General features: G+C 40.4%; 6 protein-coding genes and 3 long non-coding RNA genes across 13 annotated transcripts; 5 read left to right on the top strand and 4 right to left on the bottom strand.

Annotated features, from left to right (window-relative positions):
- Positions 1–47: 47 nt before the first annotated feature.
- LOC124326795 lies at positions 48–677 on the top strand. The gene is made up of 3 exons (XR_006915843.1): positions 48–261; positions 451–527; positions 587–677. It is a non-coding gene; the product is annotated as an uncharacterized LOC124326795 (long non-coding RNA).
- Positions 529–1,410, bottom strand: LOC124326692. The gene is made up of 4 exons (XR_006915689.1): positions 1,269–1,410; positions 1,044–1,158; positions 818–975; positions 529–724 (listed from the first exon to the last, which is right to left on the bottom strand). It is a non-coding gene; the product is annotated as an uncharacterized LOC124326692 (long non-coding RNA).
- LOC124326135 (tripartite motif-containing 13-like) lies at positions 1,399–4,088 on the top strand. Of its 3 annotated transcripts, XM_046784796.1 has the most exons (5): positions 1,399–2,090; positions 2,150–2,310; positions 2,375–3,374; positions 3,443–3,800; positions 3,958–4,088. In XM_046784796.1, exons 1-4 carry the CDS (start codon positions 1,950–1,952, stop codon positions 3,767–3,769), a joined length of 1,629 nt encoding a protein of 542 aa, XP_046640752.1. In that variant the 5' UTR covers positions 1,399–1,949; the 3' UTR covers positions 3,770–3,800; positions 3,958–4,088. The 3 variants fall into 3 exon arrangements, with proteins under 3 accessions (XP_046640752.1, XP_046640751.1, XP_046640753.1); XM_046784795.1 differs by lacking the exon at positions 3,958–4,088 and having other exon boundaries at positions 3,443–3,949; XM_046784797.1 differs by lacking the exon at positions 3,958–4,088 and having other exon boundaries at positions 2,375–3,378; positions 3,443–3,565.
- Positions 4,042–15,151, bottom strand: LOC124326621. 2 transcript variants are annotated; one of them, XM_046785537.1, is made up of 4 exons: positions 15,146–15,151; positions 4,572–4,739; positions 4,350–4,504; positions 4,042–4,276 (listed from the first exon to the last, which is right to left on the bottom strand). In XM_046785537.1, the coding sequence occupies exons 2-4, from the start codon at positions 4,712–4,714 to the stop codon at positions 4,143–4,145; spliced, it is 432 nt and encodes a 143-aa protein (XP_046641493.1). In that variant the 5' UTR covers positions 4,715–4,739; positions 15,146–15,151; the 3' UTR covers positions 4,042–4,142. The 2 variants fall into 2 exon arrangements, with proteins under 2 accessions (XP_046641493.1, XP_046641492.1); XM_046785536.1 differs by lacking the exon at positions 15,146–15,151 and having other exon boundaries at positions 4,572–4,950.
- Positions 5,290–7,968, top strand: LOC124326345 (putative HERC2-like protein 3). 2 transcript variants are annotated; one of them, XM_046785106.1, is made up of 6 exons: positions 5,290–5,524; positions 5,583–5,734; positions 5,802–6,189; positions 6,258–7,182; positions 7,260–7,423; positions 7,495–7,968. In XM_046785106.1, the coding sequence occupies exons 4-6, from the start codon at positions 7,039–7,041 to the stop codon at positions 7,901–7,903; spliced, it is 717 nt and encodes a 238-aa protein (XP_046641062.1). In that variant the 5' UTR covers positions 5,290–5,524; positions 5,583–5,734; positions 5,802–6,189; positions 6,258–7,038; the 3' UTR covers positions 7,904–7,968. The 2 variants fall into 2 exon arrangements, with proteins under 2 accessions (XP_046641062.1, XP_046641061.1); XM_046785105.1 differs by lacking the exons at positions 7,260–7,423; positions 7,495–7,968 and having other exon boundaries at positions 5,300–5,524; positions 6,258–6,785.
- LOC124326853 lies at positions 8,215–9,068 on the top strand. The gene is made up of 3 exons (XR_006915902.1): positions 8,215–8,486; positions 8,551–8,971; positions 9,032–9,068. It is a non-coding gene; the product is annotated as an uncharacterized LOC124326853 (long non-coding RNA).
- On the top strand, positions 9,205–11,322 carry LOC124326148. Its single transcript, XM_046784812.1, has 5 exons — positions 9,205–9,400; positions 9,468–9,637; positions 9,703–10,369; positions 10,571–10,786; positions 10,848–11,322. The coding sequence occupies exons 1-5, from the start codon at positions 9,242–9,244 to the stop codon at positions 11,196–11,198; spliced, it is 1,563 nt and encodes a 520-aa protein (XP_046640768.1). The 5' UTR covers positions 9,205–9,241; the 3' UTR covers positions 11,199–11,322.
- LOC124326644 lies at positions 11,787–12,868 on the bottom strand. The gene is made up of 2 exons (XM_046785564.1): positions 12,734–12,868; positions 11,787–12,658 (listed from the first exon to the last, which is right to left on the bottom strand). Exons 1-2 carry the CDS (start codon positions 12,746–12,748, stop codon positions 12,293–12,295), a joined length of 381 nt encoding a protein of 126 aa, XP_046641520.1. The 5' UTR covers positions 12,749–12,868; the 3' UTR covers positions 11,787–12,292.
- Positions 12,801–16,020, bottom strand: LOC124327770. The gene is made up of 3 exons (XM_046786765.1): positions 14,569–16,020; positions 13,116–14,497; positions 12,801–12,864 (listed from the first exon to the last, which is right to left on the bottom strand). The coding sequence occupies exons 1-3, from the start codon at positions 16,018–16,020 to the stop codon at positions 12,801–12,803; spliced, it is 2,898 nt and encodes a 965-aa protein (XP_046642721.1).
- Between the last annotated feature and the right edge of the window lie 130 nt (positions 16,021–16,150).

Raw genomic sequence — 16,150 nt, 5'->3', positions numbered from 1 at the left:
GTCTTATTTATACGTTGCAGCTCTAGTCGATGTTGTCAGCCTTTGTTCAATATTGAACAGCTTTGTAACGTAATCACGCAGCACTTGAATGACGAAACAGGAGCGATCACTAAAAGGTAAAAGCAAAAGATTGAAACGTTAAAATAATGGAATCGTTGGATGCCACTAATGCTTCTTTGACCTTCGTTCGTTCAGGGTCCCAACGGCGCCCTGTTTAGCACCTGGCTCCGGATGTTTTAATCTTCATCGAATGTTTACTTGGTGAGTCCTTTTTTTTATACTCTGCAAATTTGAATTTGAATTTTTATTAGCTGTAATAATGGTTATAACCTGCTTACCATACGTTTAAAGGATGTGAATAATAAACCCATTTAGTGGTAAATGGCATCATTTCAGAGATAAGTCATAATTGAGTGAATGGCCTACAACTCACACGTGTATCTTATTCAGTTGTAGGAATTATTCAAGAAATGTCACACCAGATTAAGACCATTAAACCACTTGTGAGTAATCAAACCATAAAGGAAGTATGACTCAAATTTTGTATTTTTTCTTTAGAATGATTGCAGCTATAATTTCATTGCAGGGGCTATACTATTTCTGCTAAAACGGAATATTGAGCTTCCAACAATCAAAGATGAAGCCTCACTGAAAATCCATACGTTAAGTAGGACAGTAAAAATACCGGTCAAAATCAACAAGGAATCGATAGTCACTCGACGACCTATATGCCGACAGTAACAAAAACAAAAGTTAATTTTTAAAATTAACCAGAAAGATGATTTCGTTTGAATTTATTTAAAAAATAAAAACTCACACAAAGGGATATAGGTATATCTTCCACCGAAGAAATACAATTGGCAATTGGCGATAACGGGATGGTACAAACTGATGCTCCACGAGGTCATCCCAATTAAGGTGAGGCCAATTAAAATGGCGCAAAATGCCAAGTGTTTAATGGGTTCAGTGCTCTGCCTGTGATGATAAAATAATTTTTTGGTTGACTTAATGCGTCGATAATAGAAACGAATTTAGTTATAAACCATTTTTTTTTCGCGATCACGAAGCTGTTAAAGAAGAGGAAAACTCCTCCCCAAATTCCAGTACTCACCAAATAGGTATATACTGCGCGCCGGACGAAACAATCAATGCCACAATCTAAACGCATTTTGCAATTTAAAAAAAAAAAAAGATATGTTAAATCGATTTGAACAAAACATTCGTAACATCGGATATTCAGTCGTGATATTTTTCGTTAAATTTTTTACCTGTAAAATGAAAGCGAAAATTCCTAGAAAACAATTTCCAAAAGTGAAAACCGAACTCGCCATTTTGAGGACGATTACAAAATAAACTTTAGTTGTTTAGAATATCAGGTTTGGATGTGGTTAGTGCAAGCGATGATGTCTGTAATTAAATCTAGCGATGCCACGAAGCTCTCATTTATACCTGCACCAAAGGTGTTGATAACGTTTCGTTTAATGAGTAGAAGGCAATAGTGAATTAAGATGTTAGCCGCCTTTGATGATAGAGCGTGGTTTTGACTATTTGTAAGCTTTACTATATGCTAGTATTTTCGTGATTTCACAAGTAAATTTTATGGGCAGCCAGCCAGCCAGTCTTGCGACATTTTAGCGCAACTTTTATTACATTTCTAAAAAGTGATTCTTGTCTGAATTAAAAATGCGTAGTTTGCCACACGTAAAAATGCCCTAAAAATTCAAATTACGATGAGTCAATGACGTAAATGATGTCCTATTTATTAGTGCCCTAATTACCAGCGCCATCTGTTCGAACACTTGCACTGTTATTATTGGTATCTCAAAGCCCGCGGCAATTTCAACGTTTTGCCCACACATGCCTCATTTTCTGATTGTTATCACCATGAGACATATCGCTCTGTAAACAATATATACTTTTAACGTCCGTTCCACTTTATCACTCGAAAAATGGCTGCTGCAGCTTGCACTTATTCAGAGGAAACTGAGAGTTTTGTTACCTGTAGTATTTGCCTGTGTGAATTTGATGCTGAAACCAGGAAACCAAAGTTCCTACCATGTGCTCATACACTTTGCCTTAAATGTTTAAAGGTAAATAATGTTTTGTTTACTATGCTTTTGAATGAGAAATTCATGCTGTCTTTTCGTAGGAGATACACAAGGAGTTTGTCATTAGTTGCCCACTCTGTCGTAAAGAGTTTTCTCACCAGGATGACGTCTCAAGTCTTCCAAACAACTCTTATGCACTTCACATGCTCAAATTGTCAGAGAAAAACCCAGAAGCTCCAGATAAACCTGATTTGACGAATGGGTACAAAAATCAAATTTTCTGTTTTATGAACTTACAAGTTTTGTTGACCTTCAATTTTCAATAGGAAACCTACATGGTGTCTCACTTGTGGAGCATTGGCTAAACAGGGATGTTCAGTTCACTCAATCATTGATGTGACAGCGAAAACAATCATGAATTTTGAGTCGTTGTTGAAACTCAGAGATGATATCAAGAAAATGAGAGACCAGGGACAAACAAAATTGGCTTTGGCTATCGAAAAGAGGAAAGAAGTTCAGACTCATTTGGATCAATTATCTCAATGTTTAAAACTAGTCCTGCATGAAGTCAACCTACAAGAAGAGACAAACAATATTCTCCTAGTCGAAATGATTTCTGAGTTGGAAGCAAGCAGTCCTTGTTTACATCAACCTCTCAACCCTGAAATACCACAAGATGAAGACCCACTTTTATCAGAATTGATATCTCTAGTCGACGATTCCAATCCACAAGATAGTTTCGATACTCTCAAAGAGAAAATGAAGAAATCACTACTGTCATGCGAGAGCAAATTAGCCGATGCCGTCACCGTGGTCAAATCTCTTCAATACCAGAAAAATAGTAAAATTTCTGTCTGGCTTACTGACCCCAGGAATCAGAGCATTCCTACCTTTGACTGGCTGGAAAAGGGTTTCACCACGTACTGGCCGAGCGACACCAGCCTGTCCCCGACCAAACGCGATTTCCTGCTTCTCTCTCACATCGTCTTTTCCATTCATAAAAGGGGCGCAAAGCTTAACAAACAAACTACATCCGATGTTACTGCTGATGAGCCTCCCGACCACAACCTTTCTGTGACCAAGAAATTTGAAGAAACGAGTCCGTCAGTGACGACTACCAATCCTAGCTCAGTGATTAGTTTGAACAGCCCTATCGAAAAATTTGATCTCAACAAAGCGACTTTAATTATGACTGTACGGCGACACGGTACGTTTAAGGGCTCTGTCCACATCAAATTATCTCCAAGCTGCAATTCCCAATTTATCCAGAAACTGGGGAAAATCTGCTTCCGGACTCCCAAACAATTCAGCAACCTGATTGAAAAAGTGAGTCAAATAGTTGCAACATTAAAATATTTCCCGTTCCATAACGCCTGTTCTCGTTTAAATTTTAGACTGTTCCTGGCGTGTTTCTGCTTGTCCCAGCGTTCGAGGACATGGCAGATTTCTCCTATGATGACTTGTCTAGCTTACCGCTAACCCGCCATTACATGGAAGCCGGAATATCGTTGTGGGTGGACGAGTACGGCGATCTGGGAGGTTGGAATTTGGTTTTCCCTCTGCAGTACTTTGAAGACAAAAGGAACGATATGCACTTGAAAACCGTCCAGCCCGTCTATTTTATCGGCCAAGTTACACAAGGTATTGAAGCCATTGAAGCGCTTAGCTGGACGACAAAATACCAGAGAAGTGGCTACACTTTCACCTTGGAATCGCGTTGAAATCAACAATCAATCATTTTGTTTTTCCCCGGAAAGGTGTGTGCCAAGAAAGGTTGTTTAAACTAGATGTTATCATTCCTTTATGTTTATTTTTTTAAATCAAGACAATGATGTAACCTTAACAAAGACTTTTATCGTTTGAACGTGTTTGAAATCGGAATTTTCTAACTATTGGCAAAACTTTTTGAAAGTTAAATTTTTTAGCGCTTTCCGCTAGAGGGCATCAGGCACGGACTCATCTCAAATATGCTAAGGTAAAATCAAACACCAAATAATTAGGAAATCAGAACCGTGTAATAATCAAATCAAGAGAAATATTAGAATTGTAACCTAAAAAGAATTTGTTTTTTCAAACACTAACATTTTTTAATTTTCAATCGAATCCAACGATTGTCTTTGAATTTGAATTGCTCTTTGAGATATAAGTAATCACGGCCAAGAATGAGTTGACAACGATAATTAGAAGGCCAAGAACGGCCATGATTGGATCCCAGGCAATTCTATCACCTGCATAAAAACAAAGGTAATTTTTGCTTAATGGAAAGAATGAATCGTGGTTGTAAAAATTGGATTGGCTTACATTGTTTTAATCCATAAATAACAGTAGCTATTAATTGACAATTGTCGAGTAATCCTTGATAGCTGTCGAAACTCTTGGTATAAAGGTTGATTAATGCGATACCAATGAACGTTGCTTTTACTCCCAGTCCTATGATAATGACTTTATTTTTCAACCTAAACAAATAGCATATGGTTTATCAATCTTAATTTTGACTAGGTTAAATTTATAGATGAGACTTACTTTGAACTAATGAGAAGAAGACCAAACACCATCAGGTAAATTCCTCCACAAATACCTACAGTGGCAGTGGCCGATTCAGGATCGTGGAAGCAAAAGGTAACCAATCCAAAGACCACGTTGGCTATGGCAAGTGCTTTTTCCATAATGGGATAGAAGGAAATCAAACCACTGGTAACTGGGGAGGTAATGCTGTAACAGCCATCACTAAACTGCACAGTTGAATGCAGTGTGCAGTCTTTTGAAATCCATATACTACTGATAAGCACATTGACCGTAGCGTGGCATGTGATTCAGCTAAACTGATAAAACACGAGACTTTATACATCGGCACTTCCCCACAGGTCTCCCTTGTAGAAACCTGCTGATAAGGAAAACAAACAAATGACTAATGTAGCCTAGAACTTGATGACGACATTTTCCTAGTCAAAATATTTGGAATTTTTGCCAACCGCTAGAGAGATGAGGAGAGGCGGAGCCCGCCACCTCACGATATAATTAATTATCACTCTATTTTACGCCCAAAATATTACTACAGTTTAAGCTAAAGGAAAGTGTGACGTGGCGTATCCCAAGGAGATCAGGCCAGCATGTATATTTAATTTTGTTTTTTTAACTTCGCAACCTAAGAGGATTCCAGCATTTTTAGATACATACTGAAGAAAAAACTCAAATTTGTATTTCCCGGCTTCCTGCTCGGCTTAGTTCACCAGATTCCCGTTAGTCCTTTTTTTGGAGAAAATAAATCAGCTGTTTGAATTGGAGCATTGGTCTGTTTAGATAGAAATTTAGATAACGTCAGTTTTTATCTTACGAGTTACGAAATGGCGACAGCCAACGACTTAGAAGATTTTACAACATGTGGTGTTTGTTTATGTGAATTTGACGACATAAATAGGATACCAAAATTTCTCCAATGCTCTGCACGCCATACAGTCTGCCTTTCGTGTCTAAGGGTAAAATAATCGTTTCCTTGCCCTTATAAAACAACTTACTATATTGTTGAAACAATAGAAAATTATTAAAAATGCAACAGTATCCTGTCCATTTTGTCGCGAAAACTTCTCCGTGGCTGATGTTGCTAGGCTGCCCAGCAATGGTTATGTTCTTCACATGCTGAAATTTGGAAAACAGAAAGGGAATAAACCCATCGACAAGAAGGTTCTGTAAGTATTAACATTCAACAGGTTTAATGTAGATGCAAAATCTTGATAACCATATAAAAAACACCAGAGGTCCCAGTGTTTGCCCGACTTGTGGATCAGGAATCAAGTCTGATGCAGGAATTAATCAATTGGCCACCGCCATTGACAAACAAAAAGAGGCTCAGAAGCAGTTGGGAGCCGTTATGAAATCCATCCAAGCAGCGGAAGAAGAAGTAAAGAAACTTCAGGAAGAAAATGATTTTAAATTGACGCAAATGGTTTCTCTGATGGAAGTGAAAGACAATTTTGCCTTGAAGGACAGTTCTGTTTTCATACTCAGAGTTTATAAGTCTGGTCAGCCAAAAGGAGAGATTCACATAAGTCCTAACATATCACGTGCTACCACACATTTTCTTAAAAAGTTGGGTGAATTTTGTTACAAGTCTCCTATAAATTTTAACAGCACTGTTGACAAGGTAACACAGGTTTTTTCAAACAACTTGTTATAAAGCAGCTTTAAATCTTGTTATATTTAATACGACAGGCCATGCCAGGAGTTTTTGTTTTACTGTCGAATGAGAACTCACAATTTCTGCCTGACTCAAGTGACATCAACAACTTCTCCGTGGAACAGGCTTGCGATTACGGCGAGGTCGGTATAACTTCGATTTATTCTTCGGGCAATAAAGTTACGGAATGGAGCTTCGTCTTCATACTGGAAGATAACGAAACGTTCATAGAACGCGATAACCTGCCCGAAAACGTATCGAACGACTGCGAGCTCATTGGCCACGTTAGTTGTTATGATGTACTGGAACAATTGAGCAGGGCTCGTAAGTCAGCAAGAACAAACTATACTTTTACGTTGGAATCCAGATAATTTCAAAAGGCTTTCTTTTTGTATGAATCAAAGAAAAATGATTTACGTAGTGTACCAAGAGAGTGAGTTTTTTAATTTCGTTATTACTAACAAAACAGTTGCTTTTTGTAGATCTTTTTCAACATAATATGATGAAATGTTATGCGTTTTTAAACCATTGTTATTTGTCTATTATACAAACTGTCACACAGATCATGCAGACACAGATTTCTTTAGAATATCCTATACTAACCGCAACTTCTTAAATTTTCTTGGCTTGAACTGTGAGTTGTGAAGTGATTGCCGTATGTTAGATTATGCAGCATTATGTGGTAGCTAATCAGAAAGATAAGTGTTAACGTTTAGTGCTGCAGGTTCACGCCTATACAGTCGCTTGTCTAACATCACCGCCGCTGCAGCTGATAAGAGCGCGTACTAGTGTGCAATTGAAGACGAACACAGTCGAATGTTGACCATAATTGAAATGGCCAGTGAAAATGAATTGGAAGATTTCGTGACTTGTGGAGTTTGCTTGTGCGAATACGACGAAGTCAAAAGGAAACCGAAATTCCTCCAATGTGCACACACCGTTTGCTGCGAGTGCCTTCAAGTAAGACATGGACAATCAATCTACTGATAAGTTATTTCGAAATAATTATTTTGTAATTCTCAATTTTATGACTAAAGGACATTCGTCAAGATAACACTATTCCGTGCCCCTTTTGTCGCAAAATAACTTCCAAGGACCCCAGTGAACAAGGAGAATGGATTCTACCCAACAATTCTTATGCCTTACAAATGCTCAAACTTATCAACCGATCAAAACCCGTGCTGAATGTTGCAAAACCAGTGTAAGATTCATTTGTGCTATAAGGGCAAAATCAAGTTTTAGCATCCCTCTTTCAATGTGCTATTATTTTAGGGAACCAGAAGAGGAGGATGTCCAACTGAAGGCTGTTCTAGCCATGAGTTATATAGAGATGGAAACAAGGAAAAACCAAGAAGCTTTAGAAGAAGTTATGCTTCAAATTGTGATTAACCAAAGTCGACAGCAGGCGGTTGCTGTCGCCCCAGAGACCAGTGTGAAGCTTCAACGTCTGGGGCCAGGGGCTCGGGTTGTTCGTGGAGTTGACTGGATGTGGGGCGACCAAGACATTGCAGGAAATTCGACTGAGAGGCAGGGAGGCACCGTGACGAGCGACTTAGTCAACGGTTGGATATCCGTCACCTGGGACCATGGTGGATCCAATACATATCGCATGGGTGCCAAAGGCAAGTATGATTTGAGAGTCATTACTCCGAATAAGTCCACATCGCCGGATAAATGTTAAGATATATAATTGCTAAGGTTTGTTGTGCCTTAGAATCATCTATCCCAAATAAACTGACACATCAAGTTCAATTGAACACAAATAAATACACCTTATTTTTGCGAAGAAAGACTGAGTTAATATTTATCAAACATGACATTGTTTTATTCTGTCGAAATGCAAGTCGTTTTCCTTTTTTTCTGTTCAATTCAAATTTCGTTTTTGGTTTTCCCTCTCTTTATTCTGTATCGACAGTATCGTGATTGTAGTAACGGTTGATAGATGGCAACATCACTTAGGTATCTTTGTTGGTTCGTCTGCAGAATCACGTGCGAAATGAAACGAAAATGAATGTTAGAGGCTTAGAGCAGGTTGCAGGTTATGGAGCTGGCGTATTGTATTCGCTCATTCGGCTTATAATTTAGCTTAGTCCATTTAGATTTTTCGAAATAGCAACAGCTCACGCTAACAAGGTCACTTGTGGGATTGGACTGTGTACTATATGGACACAGTAAGTACGGTGATGTTTACCAGAAAACCCAAATTTCTTCAGCCAGCCCAAAATTCTACAGCACGTCTTACCATTTGTCTTTGGTATCTATCGGTAACAAATTTGCAGCATAGGTTTTTCCTTATAGTTTATTCATAACATGTTTTGTCTTGTCTAGAAAACTCGTCTTCATAATGCCGAAGTAAGCCTTTCCATTTTGTCATGAAACCTACATTGTCTGATTTTGCGTCTTCCCAGCAGTACAGTGTACATTCTCCACTTTTTAAAAGTAAAACAATCCCAAAGGATGTCGGTCACTGCACCTCATTGTAAGTTAAAACATAACTATTTATACCGGAGATGCACTTGTAATGAAACACATCTAATGTTCTGGAGTACTATTACTAAGTGCCGACCCAACTTGGATCGGAAATTAAGAATGTGAAAGTTAATTAACTGATTTCTGCCATTTAAAAAACATTGAGAAGCTCAGGAACAGATGGCTGTGACTGCAAAATCTATTTATGCAACTTAGGTGAGGAAGAAGTAAAGAAACTTCAAGATGAAAAAAAAAAAACTTGAAATCAATGCACCAAATGGTTTGTGTGGTGATAGAGCTAATATGATAGACTGTTGAGTGATTCATTCATTTCATCTAGAGACTTTTATTCCAGTCTGGAAAACCAAATCAATTCCCATTTTAATTTTATTCAAAAATCAAAGGGTTTCGATTGTTTACGTAAGATGGCGTGCACAGTTTTGAACGTGGGCTCAAATAACAATCTCTGTCCTTCAAAAACAGGCGATGATAAATCGAATAATAACCTTCAGGGCTTCAGGAAGACAGTAAGCAAAAGTTGATAACATTGATGCTTGCAGTGGGTTGTGAAATGGCGACGGCAAACGTTGTTACAGATGTTGTTGAAGATTTTGTCACCTGTGGAGTTTGTTTATGCGAATATGACGAAGAAATTCGTAAACCCAAATTTCTTCCGTGTTCTCACACTGTTTGTTTCCTTTGTCTTCAGGTATTCCTTCAAAATCTGAAAGAACTTGTTTGATTTTGTTGCATTTATCTGTTCTTTATTTTAACAGGAAATCCGCCGAGGGGACACTATTACTTGCCCATTCTGCCGCAAAATAATTGCAAAAGAACCCATTTCCGGAGAAGCCGAATGGATTCTACCCAACAACACTTATGCCCTTCAAATTATCAAGCAAAATAAAAAGTTTGCCGAGCTGACTTCAAGTTTTGCAGTTTCAAAGTGATGACATATTTTTTTTTACGTTCCATTAATTATTGTCGCTGATTAATGTTTTATTCGAACAGGATAGAATCTCTTTCAGGTTTGAAAGAAGAGCTGCTGAAAATGAGAGACACTGGAGTGAACAAATTAGCTCTGGCCATCCAGAAACGTAAAGAAGTTGAAGTGCAAGTGAGCCACGCTATTAAATTCATTCAAGCTGCAGAAGAGGAAGCCAAAAAATTTCTAGATGAAAATAACCTTTGCCTGGCGGAACTGATTTCAACCTTGGAAGCCAAAGGATCAAAGGATTTTTCTGTTGACAGGAAAACAGCTGGTAATGCAGAGGAAGACGTGGTCTTTTCAGAGTTGCTTTCGTTAGTGGATGACTCGACATCCGAAGACACAGCCGAAACATTGAAGCAAAAGATGATGACGTCTGTTGAATTTTACAATCAGAAACTTACTGAAGCAACAAAAGTGGCTACGGAGTACGAATTCCGCCAGAAAACCAAGATTCAAGTCCATTTGTTTGATGAAAGCGATCGTCCAATCCAAACTTTCCCCGCGTTCGAAAAAGGATTTCGGTCCAATCAACCATCCGAAATTGAACCGCCAACTCAACAGGATTTAAAATTACTTTCATACGTCGTTTTCACTCTCCTACAAAAACAAAAGATCCCGTTAAAAAATGAGAGTCAACCAATTGATAAAGTCACGAGTGATCCTTGGATCAAATTACCAAGTCATCAACAATCATCAAGCTTCAATTTACCTCGATCTAACTTACGTAAACCACCAAAAAAGCGATCGAATGATGCGTTTACCACAGTATTTTCGACGCAATCTGCAATGCGACATCCGCATCCTATTGAGTCGTTATTGCAGCAAACTTTAGGTTCGTTAGCTCAAAGGGTAGAATCATGGTCTTCGACGCGTCCGAGAAATTCACCGTCACAAGAACTCGCTCATCCGCGTAGTATAGCTCATCCCCGCAGTAACTTTCGTTTGAATTCTTCGTCCAAGTTTATTCTCCGAATTTTTCGATCTGGCAGACCGAAAGGCGAAATTCATTTCCGACCTGCGTCCACATTTCATCCAAAATTTGTGCAACAACTGGGCGAATTTTGTTACAGTTCCCAACGTGACTTTTCCTGTACCATCAGCAAAGTATAAACAGCCTTAATTTTTCAATACTTTCCTTTCTACATAAACCATTCTACATTTTCAGGCTACATCTGAACAATTTGTCTTGTTATCAGTGCATCACCCACAATTCCAGCCTGCTGTTCCCAGTATGATCAACCGCAGATACAACACCGTCATAGCTAACGAAGAAAACGAGATCGGCTTAACTTTGGTAACAAACTCTTCCGGTAAAGTTACGGGCTGGAGTTTCTTCTTTCTGTTGGAGGATTCTGACAATTACAATTTTCCTGCTAACCCACCCGAATGGATATTAGATAACGAGCACTTTGGTGATGTGAACAATCATCATCAAACATTGAATGCCTTGAAGCAGTTGAGTAGGGTCAATAAGTCTGAAAGAGCAGAGTACAATTTCACTTTGGAATCCGAGTAATAATTCGAAATGAGACAGAGATCATGTTTCATAAATTGTTTTGATGGAATATGAAGTTTTCACCTTATCAAGTTTGGTTTTGCATCGCTGTATAGTCGTGTGCTAATACAACGTTGTTGAAGCTAAACGGGCGAGTGGTTATTGACAATTTCAAATTTTTAAAACGGACGAAGGCTACGACTTGACGAAGGTAAATTTAGGATACACATTTCGGATACAATTGATAGTCGATTGGAGAAATGCCCACTACCAACAACGAAGAAGATTCTATCACATGCGGAGTTTGTTTATGTGAATACGACGGAACAAGTTGGGAAACCGAAATTCCTTCCGTGTTCGCACACATTTTGCCTTCCGTGTCTTCAGGTAAATTGTGTCTAATACCTTTTTAAAAAACGTTACATTAATATTATTAATTCTATTTTGGTCTAAACTGAAAAGGATATACGCCGAGACGACACCATCACTTGCCCAGTATGCCGGAAAATTATTTCTAAAGACTCTGGCAAAGTAGAAAAATGGATTCTGTCCAATAACACCTGCTGCTGTGATTCTATTAAGCAAGGTGAGCAAAAAAAAAATCCCAAATGAAATTTTAGTTATGAATCCCAGCTTGCTCATAGTTTCTCATGACTGCATTTCAACCAAAAGTGAATCAATCAAGTGCAATGCAGTAAAATATATTTTGGCAAATCAATTCAGTATTGCTAATAATGGAATATTCTGGAGTGGCCAGCAAATCAAGTAATATAGTGGGTTACATGACGGAAAAGTAGAAGTGGAGAATTAGGGTATTCCGGATGGATGGACGTGTGAAGTCAATACACCTCAGCTGTGGCGGATGTGTCTGCAAATTTAGCCCAAAGAAGGTTTCTTAGGGCCGGAACTGCAGCTGGTGGGTTTTTGGCGTTTAGAATATGGGGTTTAGAATATTGAATAGTATTCAGTGCTCGGTAAACATGACTGGGTAGACATGACTCCAATATTGTCCTCCAAGCCAAGCATTTTGAAATTCAAAACTAAATGTATGGAAATATTTGAAACTTGAGAAATTTAGGTTAGTTTTAAATGTGAATTTATGTACCTCAACAGTTTCAGCGGCCCCAAGGTTCGCGACACTTTCCCATTGGATCCATTTGCTTTGGCGGAGGACATTTGCGATCCGGTGCTACTACTCCGATTGGTTTTGCTTCAATTATGATTGGCTTCTTAGCCGAAACTACTGCTGGGGCTATAACTGCAGCTGATGGGTTTTTGGCGGCGAAAGCCTTTTCTTCTGCTTGAACGAATTTAACGTTGGAGTTTTTCAAAGCTTCGTTCCGTTTTTCATTTCCGTATTCTTTTTTGATGTTGCGATGCAATGGGGCTTCAGCATTAGGATCCGATCCCATTTTGTATCCGGGAACGGGTGCAGCAGTAGCCAGTGAGACCATTACTACGACCAACATAGCCAAAAAAAACTAGTGCGCAATAAAACATGTAATCTACATTAGGACAATATTAAGATATAATTTAATAATTGTGATTTTTTTTACCTTGTGCGATTGCATGCTGAAGAGCTGACTGTTGCCGCTTGTAAAATGATTGATTTAACCATTGCATTCATCCAGGTTTTATAGCCGAATTCGGTCGACGTGGCAGTAGCCTGGAAAGTAATGCCTCTATCCTAGTTTGTATTGTATTGTATTGTATTGTATTGTAATATTTATATAGCGCACTATCCATAATGAAAGATCTAATGACGCTCATAAGTATAGACACACAATTTAACAGATTTATCAGCGGGGAAAAGCCAGAGAAAATAAGTGAGTCTTTAGACGAGACTTGAATAGTCGCTGGTTAGTCTCAGATCTCACTGAAAGAGGGAGCGCATTCCAAATGGACGGGGCAGCACATGTAAAGGACCTCCCCCCATACTTCGCAAGTCGAAAAGGTGGGGATACAATGTTACGGGAATTATCAGACCTAAGATCACGTGTGGGCTTGTACAATTTGACCAAATCAGACAGATAAACTGGGGCAGAATCATTCAGGCAACGAAACGTCAAAACCGCCGTCTTGAAAACAACCCGCTGCTCGACCGGCAGCCAATGAAGGTTCTTGATATGATCAGAAACTCGATCATATCTTCCCGCACCGACAACTAGCCTAGCAGCAGCGTTCTGAACGCGCTGCAGTTTCACCATCAGAGTTTTCGGGAGGCCAAACAAAAGAGAATTTGCATAATCAAGTCTACTAAGCACAAGAGCATGAACTAAGGACTTGGCCGATTTTGTATCAAGGTACTTCCTTATCCGACCAATAAGGGTGAGATGGAAGAAAGCACATTTACAAATGCCATTTACATGAGGGACCATTGTGAGTTCACTATCAAAAGTTACACCCAAATTGCGAGCTTGATTAGAAGGGGGAAGAACAGAGTCACCAACAACAAGTGGAGAGAGTACAATGGCCGAGGCTTTACGTGGTGGAATGGTATAAAGTAGCAGACTCTTTCCGAAGTTAAGCTTCACCCGATTGGCGATAAACCAGTCCTCGATATCCGCAGAACAGGCGGAGAGAGATCCAAGAGCCATAGTCTGATGATGAGAATCAAGGTGGAAGTGGACGTACCCTTGGGTGTCGTCAGAAAACTGCTTGAGTTTAACCCCGTGGACAGCAGCAATGGCGGGAACCGGACTGGTGTAGATGTTAAAAAGACATGGACCCAGAACAGATCCTTGCGGAACGCCAAACGGAAGAGGTACCGGGAATGATGTAACTCCAAGCGCCTTCACCGATTGGGTTCTGCCAAAGAGGTAGGACCGGAACCAGTTTAAGGCAGATCCAGAGACACCGAAAGCTGTAGCCATCCTCTCAATCAGAATACGGTGGTCAACCGTGTCGAATGCGGCGCTGAGATCCAAGAGGAGGAGCGCACTACCCAAACCAGCATCCGCAGCGACGAGTAGGTCGTTCTGAATTGAAAGCAGGGAAGTCTCAGTCGAGTAGTTCACCCGATACGCAGATTGACTAGGAGACAGCAGATTGAATTCCGCGACATGCGATGAGAGGCGAAAAAGAACTACACGTTCAATAAGCTTCGAGAGGAATGAAAGGCCAGACACCGGGCGGTAGCTGGCCATATCTTGGGGATCCAGTGACGGTTTCTTAAGAAGAGGCGTGATGACAGCATGCTTCAGCGAATCAGGAAACCGACCAGATGCCAGCGAAGAGTTTACAATTCTCGTTATTGGAGCGGCCAAGGTACTTACAAACTTCTTTAGCAAAGGAGTAGGAAGTGGGTCTAGGCAGCAGGACTTTGCAGGTGAAGACAGAATGAGATTTATCACAAACTCAGCTGTTACCGGCAATAGCCTATCCAAATAACGCCATAGAGCGAAAGGAAGGACTCCTCTTCAACGGCACTGTCAGAATTCCTAGAATTGGCCAAAGAGTCAAGGGATGAGCGGATATCCGCTATCTTGGTGGAGAAATAGACACTGAACTCCTCCGCAACACTCCGATCAGGAAGCTTTTGTTTCGGTAATGTGGGCACATCAGATTTACCCATCAGGTTGTTGACAAGACGATAGAGAGCCCTAGCGTCACTGCCACACTCCAAAATTTTGTTGCTGTAGAATAACTTCTTCGCTGCCTTAAGTCGACGAGAATACTTCATCTGTGTCTCCCGGTAGGTCTGAAAGTCGACGTATAGCCTCCTCATCCTCCATATTCGTTCTCTTTTCCGAAGCTCTCTCCTCAGAACTCGCACATCATCGCTCATCCAGGGATTAGCGGGGCGAAGGACCAACAGTTTCTCTTTCAATGGGGCGTGCTTGTCAATCACTTGACTAACACCCACGTTATACTGATCAATGAGACCATCGATAGTAGTAGCCGGATCAGTGAACAAGTCCAGACCAATCAGGTCCGCAACAAAGAGATCACTATCAATTGACTTAAACGATCGAAAGAGCGTACGGCCGATAGGCCACCTAGGTGTGCGCACGGCCAGACAACATTGAACAGCATAGTGATCACTTATGAGGGAGCTAACACATGTATGTGAGACAAAATTGTCTACATCCCGAGTAAATACCAAATCAAGTGTATGACCCTTGATATGGGTGGGAGAAGCAACACACTGCGTAAGACCAAACGCCTCCATTAGACCGAGAAATGACTGTGCCACCGAGTTTTCCACCAGATCAACATGAAAGTTGAAATCCCCAACGACGACTAGCTTATCACGAGTAGAGCAGACAGCTTCCATAGTCAAAGAAAATTCATCAAAGAAACGAGAAGGTAGAGAGGAAGGCGGTCTATAGATGATCAATAGTCTAACACGTTGCGACCGAAAACAAAGCAACAGATCCATGCACTCATAGGCCTCATGAATGGTCACAGGAAGTCGTTTAGCCTCAATAGAGGATTTATGGATCAGAGCCAGACCACCACCCTTTCGATTCAGACGAGGGAGCTGAACAGCGGTGTAGCCATCCGGACATGCCGCTTTTATAGTAGAGTCACCAATGTCGCTGTTAAGCCAGGTTTCAGTCACTGCCAGCAGATCAAGACGGGCATCAATTAAGTGATTGGAAATCAGTTCACACTTGTTCAGAAGAGAGCGCGCATTGACAAGACCTAGCAGAGAGCGTTGTCGCACTATCAGTCTAGTAGCGCCACCGCCACGGCCACCACGTCTCGTGCGCGCATGCGTGCGCCGAAAGAGACCGCAAGCGTTCAGGAAACTGTAGACAGGCCAGGGAAGACGAACATTACCGCAGGACATGCCGGCGGCAACCAGAAAATCGCGTGAGAGACACTTAATGGCGGACATCACCACACTGCCCATCGAAACTAAACAACGACAAAGACACTGACACAAGCAAAGAACGACGCTCAAAGAGACTCGAGACGATGCACAACAAATTCACTATCACGTTAAACACACACACACAAATAACTGG

The sequence above is a fragment of the Daphnia pulicaria genome, chromosome 2 (assembly GCF_021234035.1).
Source record: "Daphnia pulicaria isolate SC F1-1A chromosome 2, SC_F0-13Bv2, whole genome shotgun sequence".
Taxonomy (NCBI): Eukaryota; Metazoa; Arthropoda; class Branchiopoda; order Diplostraca; family Daphniidae; genus Daphnia; species Daphnia pulicaria.
Note: the sequence above shows the minus strand (reverse complement) of the source record. Positions and strands in the feature narration are given on the sequence as shown.